This window comes from Bos indicus, chromosome 2, assembly GCF_029378745.1.
Source record: "Bos indicus isolate NIAB-ARS_2022 breed Sahiwal x Tharparkar chromosome 2, NIAB-ARS_B.indTharparkar_mat_pri_1.0, whole genome shotgun sequence".
In the NCBI taxonomy this organism is placed as follows: Eukaryota; Metazoa; Chordata; class Mammalia; order Artiodactyla; family Bovidae; genus Bos; species Bos indicus.
This window is the reverse complement of record NC_091761.1, coordinates 126009182-126025433: the sequence shown is the minus strand read 5'-3', so window position 1 is coordinate 126025433 and position 16252 is coordinate 126009182. Positions and strand designations below refer to the sequence as shown.

The following is a 16252-nucleotide window of genomic DNA, read 5'->3' as shown; positions in this document are numbered from 1 at the left end:
CGGGGCCTTCTGCTCCGCCCACAGCTTCAGGAACGCGCTCTTTGATTGGCTCAGCAGGTCGACCAATGGCCGGCAAAGCGGGCTATCTGCCGCGCGGTCAATGGCCGCAGGCTCGAAGTGGGGCGGGACGTTGGAGTGAGCGGGTGGGCCTGGGCGGCACGGCGCCTGCGTGTTTCCGGCTCCGCTGCGGAAAGCGGAGGACTGGAGCCGTTGGACGGACGCGATCCTAAGGATCGGGGAGCGCGGGACGCGAGTGCGGAGCTCGGTTTTCGGAGCGTGGCTAGCAGCTGGCACGATGGGCGGGGAGCAGGAGGAGGATCGGTTCGACGGCATGTTGCTGGCCATGGCGCAGCAGCACGAGGGCGGCGTGCAGGAGGTAACGGCCCGCGCGGAGTTGGCTGGGCCCGGCCTACCCGGGGGAAGGCCCCAGCCACGCTCTCTCCGTCCTTCTCTGCCTTCGAGAAGCCGAGATACACCCCTGGGCCTCGCGGGCTCTGGGATTCCCCTCCACATTCTTACTGCACTCGAGCTTCCGGTCTGGCCTACTCGTACCAGGGCTTTCACTCGTACCAGGCCTGGTTCCCCCCGAGACCTCTCAGCAGTTTCTGCCTTTGCAGCTCCGGCGTCGCTGCACCCGCCCCCGGAAAAGCCCCAGAGTTTGGGGATTTTCCCCCTGCCACCCCCCACCCCACATGCTTTCGTCTCCGTTTCTCCGTTGGTGGCTGTCCCCGAAGAGCATCCCTTGGGATGAATCTTTCTAAACATTACGACTTGCCTGTACGGAGACTTGGAGCGAGCGAAAGAATGTGAGAGTGGGAGGCGATATTAACACGTGGTCTTTGAATGGGGGAACAGGAGGCCTATGTTCACGATTGTTCTACACTGCACCTACCAACTTAAGACCCTTCCACGTCTCCCAGCCTCAGTTTCTTTATTTGAGACACCGCTGGGAATCCTTTTATTTCCTGAATTTGTAGGAGAGTAGTGTCTTGAAGGGAGGGACAGTGAGGAATTCTCAGTAACCAGGCTTGGACAGTCAACACGTATTTGTTCGAGTGATTGATCTGTGCAAGAACATAATTTCCTGCGTAGTGACCAGACCCAGTAACACAGAGTGGATGAAGGATACGGACCAACTTAGAAGGGGCTCTGGAATTGGTGTTTTGAACCATGGAAAAGTTCAAAAGGTTGAAAAGCCTGTCAAGATCAGTCTTGTTATTAAAGACACTGAAGGAACTTGCCCAAGATCATCCAACAGGCTCCTGACCTGGAGGGGACCAGCATCCTTAGGCCAGTGTGTGCTGTCCACAGACCATTTCAGGTTCTGTGTCTCTCTGGGGACAAAAGTTTCGAGCTTTCCATTCCCATTCTCATTCAGGTAGGTACCTGTGGTGACCAAGGACTCCTAAGTCCTTTGAGGGCGGAAGAGTACTATTAATTTGAGGATGTGAAAGGCTCCCTCTCCCCTCCCTGCCTCAAATTGTTGACACAACTGGATTTGAAGTGTATTCATTTTTGAGTGAACTGAAAAAAGTGTGTAGAAGCAGGAATTGAAACCATTGAGATAAAATCTAGCATCGGATTTAGAACCACTCTCTTGGACAAATAAAAGGGCTTATTTATAGATGCTAACCTTAGGTCACCACTAGGTCATTTTGTTCATCAGAATGTTATTGAGCATGTACTCTGAATCAGGTCTGATGCTGGGCGCTGAGGGTGTTCATGGTGCATGCTTATGTGGACTTCACTCTCCTGCAGAGGGTCTCTTGCCCTGGACCAGACACTGCTAGGGACCTCACCTCCTTTACTTGCTTTGGTTCTCACAAAGGATCCTCACGTATATCCCTGGAAATAGGTCCTGCTGCTGTTTCTCTTTTGTGGAGTTAAGAAGCTTTCCTAAGGTCACAGAGCTCATGTCTATCAGTCTTGATACCCAGACTGATGTTCTTAAATCACTTGGCTACCCAGCCAGAATTAGTTGGTCTGAACTTTCTTTGAAATGGCTTCATTTGTTCCCTTCCTTCTAGCTCTGCCCCAGTAATTCAGCCAGTGCCACTCTGGATGGGTTTTTTACTATGTGAAGAGGAAAGGTAGGCGGGCCCCAAGTGTTTCAAGCCATAGATGCCCGTATCCTCAGGCTGCCTCTAGCACCACAAAAAATGTGGAATATACATACACGTGCACACAAGAAAATGAGAAATCTGGGACTTCCTGGTGGTCCAGTGGTTAAGAATCGGCCTGCCAATGCAGAGGACACGGGTTTGATCCCTTGTCTGGGAAGGCCTCACGTGTCATGGAGCAGCTAAGCCTGTGTGCCACAACTGCTGAGTCCATGCCTAAGAGTCCATCCAAGAGAAGCCACCGCAGTGAGAAGCCTGTGAACCACAATGAAGAGCAGCCCCTGCTCACCGCAACTAGAAGAAAGCCTGTGTGTCACAACGAAGACCCAGTGCAGCCAAAAATAAATTAAAAAGAAATGAGAAATCTGCCTTTCAAGTGATCGGGTAAAGTTAGTTTCGGCTTCCTGGCAGAAGTGACAGAGCCCGGGCCTGTGGGGAGGAGGTGTCCCCAGTTGAGAGGCTGGGGGTGAAACAGTCTAGTCCCAGGTTCCCTCCTAGGCTAAGAGAGTTCGCTTCTGTGCAGTTGAAGGGCTTCCAGTATGGCATCTCTCCAGCTTCTGTCTTTGTCTCCTTTCAGCTGGTGAACACTTTCTTCAGCTTCCTTCGACGCAAAACAGACTTCTTTGTTGGAGGAGAAGAAGGCATGGCAGAAAAGGTGAGTGTTGGGGGCCAGTGGCCTTTGGGCAGCTCTGTTTCTCCAGAAGAGCTGACCTGGCCTTCTTTGGCATACTAGTAACTGTTAGCAGAAGTAAAAGGCCAGGGGCAAAGAGTCGGGGAAGGGAAGCAAGCTGTCGTTTATTAAAGCCCCTCACCTCGCCAACTGCATTACCTACCCTCTTCCCCATGGTCCTTTAACTGTTTGAGGGGCAGGTGTTACTGTCCCCATTTACAAATGAGGAAATTGGTGTGAGTTATAGGAAAGCCAGGGTTGTCCAGATTCTTGAGCCAAGTTATGGGAGAGCCAGGGTTGGAACCAGAGTCTCTTGTAAAACTGCATTCTGCCCCTTACACAATGCTTCTTGGTTCTTTTTCTCCATTGAGGAAACTGAAAGCATTAGTCTCTCAGTTGTGTCCGACTCTTTGTGACCCCATGGACTGTAGCCCTCCAGGCTCCTCTGTCCGTGAAATTCTCCAGGCGAGCATACTGGAGTGGGTAGCCATTCCCTTCTTCAGGGGATCTTCCCAACCCAGGGATTGAACCCAGGTCTCGTGCATTGCAGGCAGATTCTTTACTGTGGAGCCACCAGGGAAGCCCAGGTTTTATCTAATTACCTCACTGAGAGGTGAGAGTAGGCAAATGTTAGAAATTGAGCTTAGAAGACAGAGGTCTAGGAAAACTCAAAGCCAGCCAGTCCTAGTCTTCTTGGATGCTGTGACCCAAAGTTCAGGGATTTGAGAATAGTGGTGGTGTATTTTTTTAATTGTCTATCTCCTATATATATATGTATCTTTTCTAGGTTCTTTTCCATTATAGGTTATTATAAGAAATTGAATATAGTTCCCTGTAGGTCCTTGGGGTGTTTTTTTTTTTTTTTTTGTATATAGTAGTGTGTATCTGTTAATCCCAAATTCCCAATTTACCCCTGCTACCTGGTAACCGTAAGTTTATTTTCTATGTTTGTGAATCTAGTTCTGTTTTGTAAATCAGTTCACTTGTATCATTTTTTTTAGATTCCACATATAAATCATATCATACGATATTTGTCTTTCTCTGATTTACTTTACTTAGTATGATAATCTCCAGGTCCATCCATATTGCTGCAACTGGTATTTTTTTTAAATGGCTGAGTAATATTCCTGTGTGTGTGTGTGTGTACACCACGTCGTCTTTGTGCACCCATCTGTCATTGGACATTTAGACTGCTTTCATGTCTTAGCTGCTAAAAGTAGTGCTGTTGGGAACATTGGAGTGCACGTGTCTTTTCCAATTAGAATTTTTGTCTTTTCTGGATATACGCTTAGGAGTGGGATGGCCGGATCATATGGCAACCCACTCCAGTACTTTTGCCTGGAAAATCCCATGGATGGAGGAGCCTGGTGGGCCGCAGTCCATGGGATCGCTAGGAGTCGGACATGACTGAGCGACTTCAGTTTCACTTTTCACTTTCATGCATTGGAGAAGGAAATGGCAACCCACTCCAGTGTTCTTGCCTGGAGAATCCCAGGGACGGGGGAACCTGGTGGGCTGCCGTCTCTGGGGTCGCACAGAGTCGGACACGACTGACGCGACTTAGCAGCAGCAGCCTCTTCTCCACGGTGGCTGCGCCAATTTACGTTTGCACCAACAGTGTAGGAGGGTTCCCTTTTCTCCACATCCTCTCCAGTATTTATTATTTCTAGACTTTTTGATGATAGCCGTTCTGATTGCTGTTAGGTGATTCCTGAGAATTGTGCTTTATGGTACAGGTTCTGAGAGTTTGAATGTCTTTTGATTGCCTAGGTTGTAATTATATTTTTGAAGATTCATAAATAATGAAGAAGATGTCATTTCACTGAACTGTGAAAACTGACAGTTGTTTTCAGTTAAACAGGAGACATAATAACCAAAAGGAGACATTTTACAAACTGCTTTCTGCGGCCTCAGAGTTCTAACAAGCTGAAATGCTTGATAATATGCCTGCTCTGAGGCTACTCTGTAGTAAGGACGTGGTCCTGGAGTAGGAGTCCTGGGTTCTTGGTCTAGTTGTGTGGTCTGGTTGATTTCCCACCAATTCTCTGGTCCTTTTAATCTTCACACCTGTCAAGCAGAAGAAGGTGGACTCACTGACCTTTAGGACCCTTTCTGGCTCAAATATGCTTTCTGTATTAGCACTAGCACCTTCTATTTTTTTGTGGGCCAGACTTCACCATAAAATACCAGCATTCATTCATTTAATTAATATGTATAAGACTGTGAGGAAGTGGTGGGTGTTTGTCCTAGGAGCATAAAATGGTGACTAACCTAGGTTGAGCGCTCAGGGAAGACGCTGAGGGAGATGTCTGAGGTATGAAGGTTGAGTGAGGTAGCAGGCAGAAGGGAGAGAGATGAACAAAATTTTGGAATTTAGAGTTCTTGGATTTTAGGGTTAAATATGCACTGTATTGCCTCCTAAAATCCAAAAGAATTCTAATCCCAAAACACATCTGGCCCCAATAGATTCAAAAAAGGGTCTGTGAACTTGAATTCTTGGGCTTCCCTGGTGGCTCAGATGGTAAAGAATCTGCCTGCAATGCAGGAGACCCTGGGTTGGATCCCTGGTCTGGAAGATCCCTCAGAGAAGGGAATCGCTACCCACTACCTCCAATATTCTTGCCTGGAGAATTCCATGGACAGAGGAATCTGGCAGGTTACAGTCCATGGGGTTGCAAAGAGTCAGACACCACTGAGCGACTAACACTTTCACAGTGCATATACTGTATATAATATACTTTACTCCAGTCCAGGGGTCAGGAGCAGCATAATGTAATGAAACATTGATACTTCTGCAGAGAAGTGTATATCCATGTTTATGCCAAGATATGAAGACTGTAAATACCTTCATGCTTCAAACTTAGAGAAACACAAAAACACTTTAGTTTTTATAGCTTTTGAAGCTAGGCATTATGGATTTGCATAAAGGCCATAATGATCAAATCAATATTTTATTGACATAGGAAGAGACAAATAGACTAGTGAAACAGAGAACCCAGAAAAAGTCTACCGTTAAGATGTGTCCAGGAAGGTAAATCAGTTCACAGGCAAAGGTGATTTGATAAGTCGTGCTGCTACAACTGGCTATTTGGAAAAGTACCAAAAGTGTAAACCGTCTGTTTTATTCATATGTGCTGCTTGCTAAGTCACTTCAGTTGTGTCTGACTCTTTGCGACCCTGTGGACTGTAGCCTGCCAGGCCCCTCTGTCCATGGGATTCTCCGGGCACCAATACTGGAGTGGGTTGCCATGCCCTCCTCCAAGGGATCTTCCTGGCTCAGGGATAGAACCTGTGCGTCTTGTGTCTCCTGTATTGCCAACGAGTGCCACCTGGGAAGCCTGTTGTACTCGTATCTAAAAATAAATCCCAGATCAAGAAGAGCTTAGTAAGGAAAGCTAGGAAATTATGTATAACCTTGTGTGGAAGAGACCTAGCAAGGATAGAAACCTGGAAGCTATAGAATAAAAGATAGCTGCTTGTCTCTTCAGATATAGAAAATGTGGCAGAAGAGATGCAGTGATATAGAGTCATTTGAAAAACAATAGATCTGGGAAAAATGTGCAATGCAGAGGACAGATAAAATTTAGGAGCCAGTTTAATATGCAGGAACTCTTATAAGTTGACAAGAAAAGGATAAATGGAAAAATGGGCCATTCCATGAGGAGCATATGAAAAGATGCTTATATTCAGTAGTAATCAAGGAAATGTAGATGAACTCAACAGTGAGATGCCCTTTTCTCTGGTCAAACTGACAAAAATATATTTTTTTAATTGCTTACAGGGATGTGGGGGGAAAAAAGGGTACTCTTCAGACATTGTTGGTAAAAGTGAATTATAGTTCTTTTTTATTATAAAAGATGCTCAATATCACTAGTCATTAGAGAAAGGCAAATAAAAACCACAGTGAGATGTCACCTCACACTCACTAGGATGGATTCTGTCAGAAACCCCCAGAAACACTAAGTGTTGGATAAGGTTGTGGAGAAATTGGGACTCTCGTGCACTACCAGTGGGAATTTAAAATAGTGCAGCTGCTGTGGAAAACGGTATGGCAGTGCCTCAGAAAATTGAAAAAGAGAGCTACCATATGATCCAGCAATCCCATTACCCCCTGAAATTGGAAGCAGGATCTTTTTTTTTAATTTTTGGCTGTGCTGGGCCTTAACTACCACGTGGACTTCCCTCTGGTTTTGGCGAGTGGGGGCTGCTCCCCAGGACTACCCTCTAGTGCGTGGGCTTCTCGTGGTGGCGGCTTTTCTTGTTGCGGAGCGTGGTCTCTAGGACAAGTGGGCTTCCATAGTCGCAGCACGTGGGCTCAGTAATTGCGGTTCCCAGGCTCTAGCGCCCAGGCTCAGTGGCTGTGGTGCGTGGGCTTAGTTGCTGTGCGGCATATGGGATCTTCTTGGATCAGGGATCAAACCTGTGTCTCCTGCATTGGCTGGTGGGTTCTTTACCACTGAGCCACCAGGGAAGCCCTGGAAGCAGGATCTTGAAGAGAGATTTGCACACCCACAGCAGCAGGGTGTGCTGGCAGGCTACAGTCCATGGAGTTGCAGAGTTGGGCACGACTGAGCACACACATACATACATATTATTCAGCCTTCTAAAGGAAGACAGACAAGAGCACATACTGAATTAGTCCATTTATATGAAGTTCTAGAACAGGAGTGTGTCTTCTCCCTCAGACGTGTCCCCCCACTCCATGGTCAGGTCCAGGACCTCATGCCTTTGGGTTTAGCTTAAATATCTCTCTGGAGTCTTCCTTGGCCAGTCTGGTGGGACCCACTCTCTACTTTCCTATCACCCAGGCTAGATCAGGAAAGCTGTATTCAGGTATGCCCACCGAACACTCTGGGGGCCTCCCAGCCCTCCTCACCCCTTTCTCACTCTGCTGGGCTCTGGTTCCCAAAGACATGTCCAGTGACAGAAGCTTACTCTGACAGCCTGCCAGTTGGCACCCTGAGTAGGCTACAGTCTCGCTGGGGTCTCTGCCTGGGCCTGGGCCTGGGCCCCGGTAAAGCTGGTGGGAGGAGACTGGGAGGAAGGGTCAGAGGCTGCTGTGACTGGCCTTGACTCTGCCTGGTGGTTCAGCTCTGCCCTCATCTGCCCTCCAGGAGCTGGGAAGGAACAGGACGAATGGGACGTGATTCACTGGAGCTGGGAGAGGGGACGGCCCTGCTCCTGCCTCCCCTTGGCCACTGGTTAGCAGATGGCCTGAGTTCAAGGTCTCCCTGATTAGGGTGGAACAGCCTCTGCTGGCGTAATTGGGCCATGACCAGCCCCTTCTGTTGACAGCACAGTGGCCTTCAGGTGGCTCATTTCTTTGTTACATACACCTCATTTTGTTAACCCATTTGGTTTCGGGGCGCTTTTGGTACCCTTTAGCCTCGAAGAGTGTGGAGCTACTGTAATGTGGCATGAAGTTGGAGGTTTGAGGGTAACAGGAAGAATTGGCACCCAATGAATGAGAAGCCACAGGGCATTTGGCAGAACCCTAGGCCTAGGAGCCCATGGCTGACTTTGGTGACCCTGAGCCCCACATGGTTCCTCTCAACTCTTGCAGATCCATTTCCCTGTAGCTCTGGCTCAGAGATTCTTGAAAGATGGTTTGTTGACCACTGATCATGTGGTGGGTGTCCTTTGAGGGCTCCTCCAGGTGTGTGGGTTGACACAGAGTTGGGTTTCCTAAGTTGGGTAAATTCCTGAGTCTGCCAAAGGAGAAGAGGTGAAATTGAACAGACACTTGAGCTGGTCTTGGAGGATAAGAAGCTGTTTGTGAGGTGACCTGGGAGTAGAGGCAAGGATATTGTAGGCAAAGAACAGCTATGTAAGAGTGCTTTTAGAAATAACACAATAGAAGCACAGAGAGATGACCTCAGGGTCACACAGGCAGAAGGAGTAGGCCAGGATCTCAGATGCAGGTGTGACTCAAGTATGCATGAGAATTGGCCAGGAGGGCCTGTTAAAAGTACAAATTGCTGGGCCACACCCCTGGGACTTCTGATTGAGTAGGCCTGGAGTAGAGCCTGAGAGTCAGCATTTCTAACAAATTCTGGGTGATGCCAACATATTCTGTGGATCAGGGAACCACACTTCAGGAGCTCCTGATGTAAAACGTGAGGTGTAACCATTCCCCCTTTTGTTATCTTCATAGCAGAGAAGGTGCTTCTCCACCAGTTGACCCTGGGTTAGCCTCAGCCAGGCAGGGGGTATTGGGAAGCCAGCAGTTCATGGGCAGTTGGTTTGTGGCTAGGACTGTGCCAGTCTCTTGACAAGTGTCATATGCATCTTCGTGACAGCTGATGAAACTGAGGCTAAGAAAGGTCAAAGTTGTTTCCTTGTCCAAGGCCACAGAGCCAGACCCTGGGGTAACAGTTTTGGGTCACTTTTGGGCCGCAGAGGGGGGCAGCTAGCACGAAGCAGGTTAGAAGCATCCTAGGAAGGCGTGGGAGAGGGTGGATTTGAAATGGATAGCTTACAGGCCGAGGGGAGGAAGCCGCTGACCTTTTCCCTCCGGAATGCTCTTTCTGGCCTGAGAGCTGAGGAAAAGCTTCTCAGAGGGGCTGAGGCTGGAGTTCTCCTGACAGCTTCACTCTGCTGTGAAGGACTTTCAAAGCACTTATCATTTGGTCTGCCCGACATTCCTGTGAGGTAGGGACTTATCCTTGCTGATAAGGACTCTGAAGCTCCCTGGGGATCTTCCCGACCCAGGGATCGAACCTGCATCTCCTACATTGGCAGGTGGATTGTTTAACCACTGAGCCACCAGGGAAGCCCATTAAAACCATTAATAGGTTAAGTAATTTGCCAAAAACAAAATAGCTAGTGTGTGACAAGCCTGGATTAGAACGCAGGTTGTCCAACTTCAGTGTTGGGTCTTATTTCCTGGACTGCCTTTTTTTTTTTAAGTGGTTGCTATTTATTGAAGCAGATACTTTGCAGGTACTCTCATTACAACTCAATGAGATAGATGTGTATTAAATCTCATTTTAAAGATGTGGAAACTGAGGTTCTAAGTGCAGTGCGTTGCCCAGGCACTCAGAGATGGGACTGGCTTCATGTCTTGGAACGTGTCTTCTCCTCCAGTGCCTCTTAGCCTTCTCTTCCTTCCTCAGCTTATCACACAGACCTTCAACCACCACAACCAGCTGGCACAGAAGGCCCGGCGGGAGAAGCGAGCTCGGCAGGAGACTGAGCGGCGGGAGAAGGCAGAGCGGGCAGCCAGGTTGGCCAAGGAGGCCAAGTCAGAGACCTCTGGGCCCCAGATCAAAGAACTGACTGATGAGGAGGCTGAGAGGCTACAGCTGGAAATTGACCAGGTAGGAATGGGCTTCCCTCCCCTGCCCCCTGACCCCATGGACACTAGAAGTGGGGCCCCTCTTGCCACCTGTTTTCCCCTTTGCCACAGAAAAAGGATGCCGAGAATCAGGAGGCCCAGCTCAAGAATGGCAGCCTTGGCTCACCAGGGAAGCAGGTGAGATGGACTGGAGGGCTTTGGGAGCTTCTGGGGCTCTTCATCCATTCCCTTTCTCTGGAAGGTCCACCCCACCGTTCCCTTAGCTTTGGGAATCCTCCTCATACTCCAGGACCCCACATTGGACTAAAGGGGGATTTAAAAAACCCTCCAAAGCTCACTGGCTTAATTTAAGCCTTGGCAGGAAAGCCAGAGAGACAGAGATGGGCAGTGCTGCATGGACACCATGCGGGTGGGCTTGGGTCCGCGGTGGGTTTTTCTGACACCCCTAGGGCATGTTCTCCTCAGGGCTCCTCCCGCTCCCACATAATCCTTGGGGCACTCCTTCAGCTCTTCAGAGGTTCTGGTCTGGGGCTGGGTCCCCACCCTCCAGACAGAGAAGAATGAAGCTGACCATTTGGCAGGCTGGTTTTCCTTTAGAACAACTCTGCTGGAGCCACCTCCTGACCTGCTCTGGGCTGGGCTTCCTTCCCAAGTCCCTTGGCTGGGTCCCCGGGGTCTGTCTCTGAGTGCCGCCACCCGCCAGCTGTCCCACGGTCTCCCCATCTGAGCTCCTCTCGGGCAGAGCCGGCAGAGAGCCAAACAGGTTTTAGCTCTGACTTGCAGTGGGCTGGACTGGGCAGGGACCAGGTCTGCTGTGTTGTCTGTGGCTGTATGTGCCGTACCAGCCAGTGGGGTTCAGTCTGGGTCTGTCAGGGAAGCAGCCGAGCACCCCAATTGTGAGCAGGAGGCCGAGGAGGAGGAGGAGGAGGAGGACGAGAAGGACAAAGGGAAACTGAAGCCCAACCTCGGCAACGGGGCGGACCTGCCCAGTTACCGCTGGACCCAGACCCTGTCGGAGCTGGACGTGAGTGCGGGGGCTGGGGTGGTGGGGAGGCAGCTGGCCTGGGGCGCCTCCTGACTGCTCCTGCCCCATGCAGCTGGCTGTGCCCTTCTGCGTGAACTTCCGGCTGAAGGGGAAGGACGTGGTGGTGGACATCCAGCGGCGGCATCTCCGGGTGGGGCTCAAGGGACAGCCAGCGATCGTGGACGGGGAGCTCTACAACGAGGTGAAGGTGGAGGAGAGCTCGTGGCTCATCGAAGACGGCAAGGTGGTGACGGTGCATCTGGAGAAGGTGCGAAAGGCCCCGCCTCCTGCCCTCTGTCCTGATTGGCTGTTACTGAACTTTGGGGGTCTGATGGGCATATCTTATTTCATCCCCACAGTAAGACTTCTATAGTAGGTCTGTCACATTTTAGAGTCAGAAAAAGGGCAGCCCAAGAGATCTGCCCAACTCCTGCCTCTAGGAGAGGGTGGAGTTAAGGATCAGGATTGTCTTTAGTAGCAAAGCCTTTTCCTTTTCATTAGGTTTTTGTTGTTGTTCTACCAGTTTATTCCTACCAACCCATCTCCCTCCACCCTCACGCACGCGTGCTCAGTCATGTAACCCCATGGGCTGCAGCCCACCAGGTTCCTCTGTCCATGGACTTTTCCAGGCAAGACTACGGGAGTGGGTTGCCATTTCCTTCTCCAGGTCCATTAGGTTTTCTTCTAGTTTTTACTTTGGGTCTGAATTTTTATTATGAGTCTTAGTTGCCATGTGCGGGATCTTCCCTGTGGCGTGTGGGATCTTTAGTTGCAGCACATGGGACCTAGTTCCTTGACCAGGCATCGAACCTGGGCCCCCTGTCTTGGGAACTCAGAGTCTTAACCATTGGACCCACCAGGAAAGTCCGTCCATTAGGTTTGTATCGATACAAGCATTCAATTCAGCAAATACTTGAACACCTGCTACGTGCCAGAGACTGTTCTAAGTGCTGGAGGGAAAACAGTGAAGAAGACGTAGAAAACTATGCCCCTCGGGAAGCCTGTGTTCTCCCCTCTCAGAGAACTGGGATACAGACCCCAGTAAATGAACGTGGTCTCTGTGAAGTGCCAGGGTCCAAGGGAAGTGTCCCATGGCACATACTGCCTGGCCCAGCCTACCTGACCCCCTTGGCTGCCTCTCACTCAGCCCTCTGTGCCCTTGCCCTTGCGTTTCCTCCCACCTGGAATGTCCTTCCCTGCTTTTTAACGTGGCTCACGCGAGTCATTTAAGGCCCAGCCCATGTGTGTCGTCCCAACCTCTCCCTCCACTGGGTGAGTATCTCCCTCTGTACTTTATTCTTTCCCTTATCATGCTGACTGTCTCCGTGTCTGTCTCCCCCAGCCACCGGGGAGGGCAGAGGTCTTGCCCATCTGCCCCTAGGTCCCAGTTCAGCCTCGCAAGCCCCTGATGCAGGATGTGGCTGGGAGAGCGTTTGGTTCTGGAAGAGCGGGGGGGTGGCCACCAGGGTCCAGAGTGAGCCACCACCCGTCCCCGGGTGGCCCTCCTCTTCCTTTCAGATCAACAAGATGGAGTGGTGGAGCCGCTTGGTATCCAGTGACCCCGAGATCAATACTAAGAAGATCAACCCCGAGAACTCCAAGGTGAGCCCAGGCTGGTTGGAGGAGCTGCGGTTGGGAGGTTTGGGGCCTGGGTGGCCCCAGGGCTTCATCCACCCTGTCACTTTCTGCCCCTAGCTGTCAGACCTGGACAGTGAGACCCGTAGCATGGTGGAGAAGATGATGTACGACCAGAGACAGAAGTCCATGGGGCTGCCTACCTCCGATGAGCAGAAGAAACAGGAGATCCTGAAGAAGTGAGCAATGCAGAGATGGGGGTTTGGGGAGGTGTCAGTTTGGGACCTGGGTGACAGCGACGATTGTTTACTGAGCAGAACACAGGAGCTGCCCCGCCCCTTCCAGGACGAGCCAGCCAAGTTTATGGCTTTATAGCCTTGGCTTGCCTCCCCTAATCACTTACTGAGGTCATCTTGAGGGCAAGGCCACCACAGGATAGGAAAGGGTAACAGGCGGTCACAGTCACCAACAGAAAAAGTAGTGCCGGTATTGGCACCTCAGCATCCAACCTTGGGGAGACCTTGGGGGCCCCACTCCTGCCTGGCATGGCTCCAGGTTGCTGAGAGTTGTAAACAGATGAGACCTCATGTTGGAGGCTGAGAGAAAGGGGCAAAGTTGGGGGACGGATGGCCTGTCCCACCTTCCCGCTTTGTCTCTGCAGGTTCATGGATCAGCATCCAGAGATGGACTTTTCCAAGGCCAGATTCAACTAGCCCCTGTGTGTGCTCCCCTGAACTCTCCAGGCTGAACTCCCGGCTCCCCACTCTCCTCTCCCACCCTCCCTGGGACTGGTGGGCCGCAGGGCCAGGGCAGGCACGGGGCTGGCCGGCACACACAGGTCCCAGGCCATCATGGGAGAAGGGTTGGGGCCTTGGGGGGGTCTTGTCCTCCCCAGCTGGCCTGCTGTTACACATTAAAACCATTTACCCAATTCCACTCGTGTCTTCTCTTCCCTCTGGCCTTTCTCTGGGGTTCAGGCCTCTTAAGACTGCTGCTGCGACCTGGGGGCTTGGCTGCTCACCCAGGCTCTGCCATGTGATCTAGGGCAAGTCCTTGCCCCTCCCTGGGCTCAGTTTCTCATTCCTTAGAGGATTCAGACAAGGCTTTTAGTCTGTGTATGATTTTGAACAAAAGGTGTTGGTTACAGGCATCAAACATATGTCAGATTCTCCCAGGGGCCCATGACTCTGCAGCATTTAAGACCAGCCTGACTTGATTTCCGTTTTCATCTCTGAGACAATTTCCCACTGCACTGGGTCTGTCCTCTAGTCCTGGAGCAAGTGTTTCTAAAACTACACACTACTTCCCAGAGGCAGAGAGCAAGCAGCAAAGGCTAGGGGCACTGCCTAGGCCTCAGATGGGCTTTGTGTGTGGTGGGGATCTGGCTGGGAAGGCAGGGGGAAGCCCAATGGAGCCTGTTGTGTGTCTTTGACCTGGACCCTTGCAGATTTTAGGGCTTCTCAGAGTGAGCCACTGAGTCTGTGCTCAGGCTGGAGAGGTGTTCTCTTTTGCCCCAATCCAGCCACCAGAGCTGACCCTTGCCCCGCTTTGGCAGGAAGTACAGGTCACAGTGCAGAGTGCCATAGAGGTTATGGTAACAAGAGGAATGGGTTCACTTGCCCAGGGTGCTGTGCCCTGTGAGCCACGGGTGACCCCTGAATTTCTAGGACACAGCCTGTGTCCTTTTGGCATCTCAGAATAGCTTGTTAAAGACAAGCTATGCAGTATTTGGCTTTGTCTGTTTATCAAACTTACAAACCCCTTTTTCTGGGAATGCCAGTAGTGGTTCCCAAGGCTGAGCTTGGATAATGGGGCTCAAAAAAATCTTTGGCCCCAGAGGCCCATTTTCTAAGGTCAGATTGCTTCTTGGCAGGAAAGCTGTGACAAACCTAGACAGCGTCTTAAGGAGCAGAGACATCACTTTGCTGACAAAGGACCGTATAGTCAAGGCCACGTTCTTTCCAGTAGTCACGTAGGGATGTGAGAGTGGGACCATGAAAAGCAGAAAACCAAACTGGTGCTGGAAACAACCCTCGAGGGCTCCCTTGGAAAGCAAGGAGATCAAAACAGTCAATCTTCAGGGAGTCAACCCTGAATATTCTCTGGAAGGCCTGATGTTGAAGCTCTAATACTATGGCCACCTGATGCAACAGCTGACTCATTGGAAAAGACCCTGATGCTGGGAAAGATTGAGGGCAGGAGGAGAAGGGGACGACGTGGATGGTGTCACCGATTCAATGGACACGAACTTGGGCAAACTGGGAGATGGTGAGGGACGGGGAGGCCTGTCATGCTGCAGTCTGTGGGGTTGCAAACAGTCGGACACGATTTAGTGACTGAACAAGGGCCAAGGCTAAGGTGGAGGGGCTGTAGCATGACTCTGCTCTGTCCAGTGATATCCCTGGGCTCCAGTGCCCCATGGTCATTTTCCTCACCATTTAAAAAAATTTTTTTGGTGGCCACACTGTGGCATGTGGAATCTTAGCTCCCCGATCAAGGATTTAACCCTTGCCCCTTGTGAAAGTGAAAGTTGCTCCGTCGTGTCTGACTCTTCGTGAACCCATGGACTAGCCTGCCAGGCTCCTCTGTCCATGTAATTCTCCAGGCAAGAATACTGGAGTGGATTGCCTTTCCCTTCTCCAGGGGATCTTCCTGACTCAGGGATCGAACCCCAGTCTCCCACTTTGCAGATAGGTTCAGCCACCAGGGAAGCAGTGGAAGTGCAGAGTTCTAACTACTGGGCTACCAGGGAATTCCTGGCCTGTGGTTACTTTCAATCACCAAGGGCCACGACCTGGATGGAACAGCAGAGCCTAAGGAGGGGGGCCAGTTCTATCATTGGTACTGAGCCTGCAGTCATGGCCACAGGGACCATCCATTGTGTCCAGTAGGAAACTGAACAGACAAGCAGTTTGTCTAGTCAGCTTCCAAGGGTGCCCCTGAGGACAGGAGAAAGGGCGGTGGGGGCGGCTGCAGGTGAAGTGGGGCAGAGAGGGGCCCCGGACACCTAGCTTTATCTGTGGGGACTTGGCCGGCGGGCCTGCTCTGGTCTCACTGAGGACAGACACACCCCTGTGTGTGAGGAGTGGCAGGAGCCTTCTGAACCCGCAGAGCTCCATTGGTAAAGAATCCGCCTGCAATGCAGGAGACCCTGGTTTGATCCCTGGGCTGGGAAGATTCCCCTGGAGAAGGGAAAGGTTACCCACTCCAGATTCTGGCCTGGCAAGGGTCCCAAAGAGTCAGACATGACTGAGCGACTTTCACTTTTACTTTTCTGAACCCAGCTGGGCTCTGATGTCCATACAGGGGACATCATACAGGTCAGTTTGCCAGCTTGGGGGCAGAAGTGCCAAGAGGCCAGCTTCTGGGTACAGAGCCACAGTTACTAGTATGTGACCCTCTCAACTCCTTAATGCCCCTGAGCCCCAGCCCCTGTCAAAGAATGACCCCACCCCAAGAAGACACCAGGGATCCTCGGTGCTGTCGGCTCCAGGGAGAGATGGAGGGAGCCTCAGGCCTGAGGTGGGGAGCGCGGAGGCTGACATGCTCTTAGGGTTTGGGGAAGC

General features: G+C 51.1%; 1 protein-coding gene across 2 annotated transcripts; it reads left to right on the top strand.

Moving 5' to 3' along the window:
* The first annotated feature begins 171 nt into the window (after positions 1–171).
* On the top strand, positions 172–13617 carry NUDC (nuclear distribution C, dynein complex regulator). Of its 2 annotated transcripts, none has more exons than XM_019980427.2 (9): positions 172–376; positions 2698–2775; positions 9906–10109; positions 10199–10264; positions 10947–11111; positions 11185–11379; positions 12630–12713; positions 12807–12925; positions 13348–13617. In XM_019980427.2, exons 1-9 carry the CDS (start codon positions 296–298, stop codon positions 13397–13399), a joined length of 1044 nt encoding a protein of 347 aa, XP_019835986.2. In that variant the 5' UTR covers positions 172–295; the 3' UTR covers positions 13400–13617. The 2 variants fall into 2 exon arrangements, with proteins under 2 accessions (XP_019835986.2, XP_019835992.2); XM_019980433.2 differs by having other exon boundaries at positions 173–376; positions 10992–11111.
* The last annotated feature ends 2635 nt before the right edge of the window (positions 13618–16252 follow it).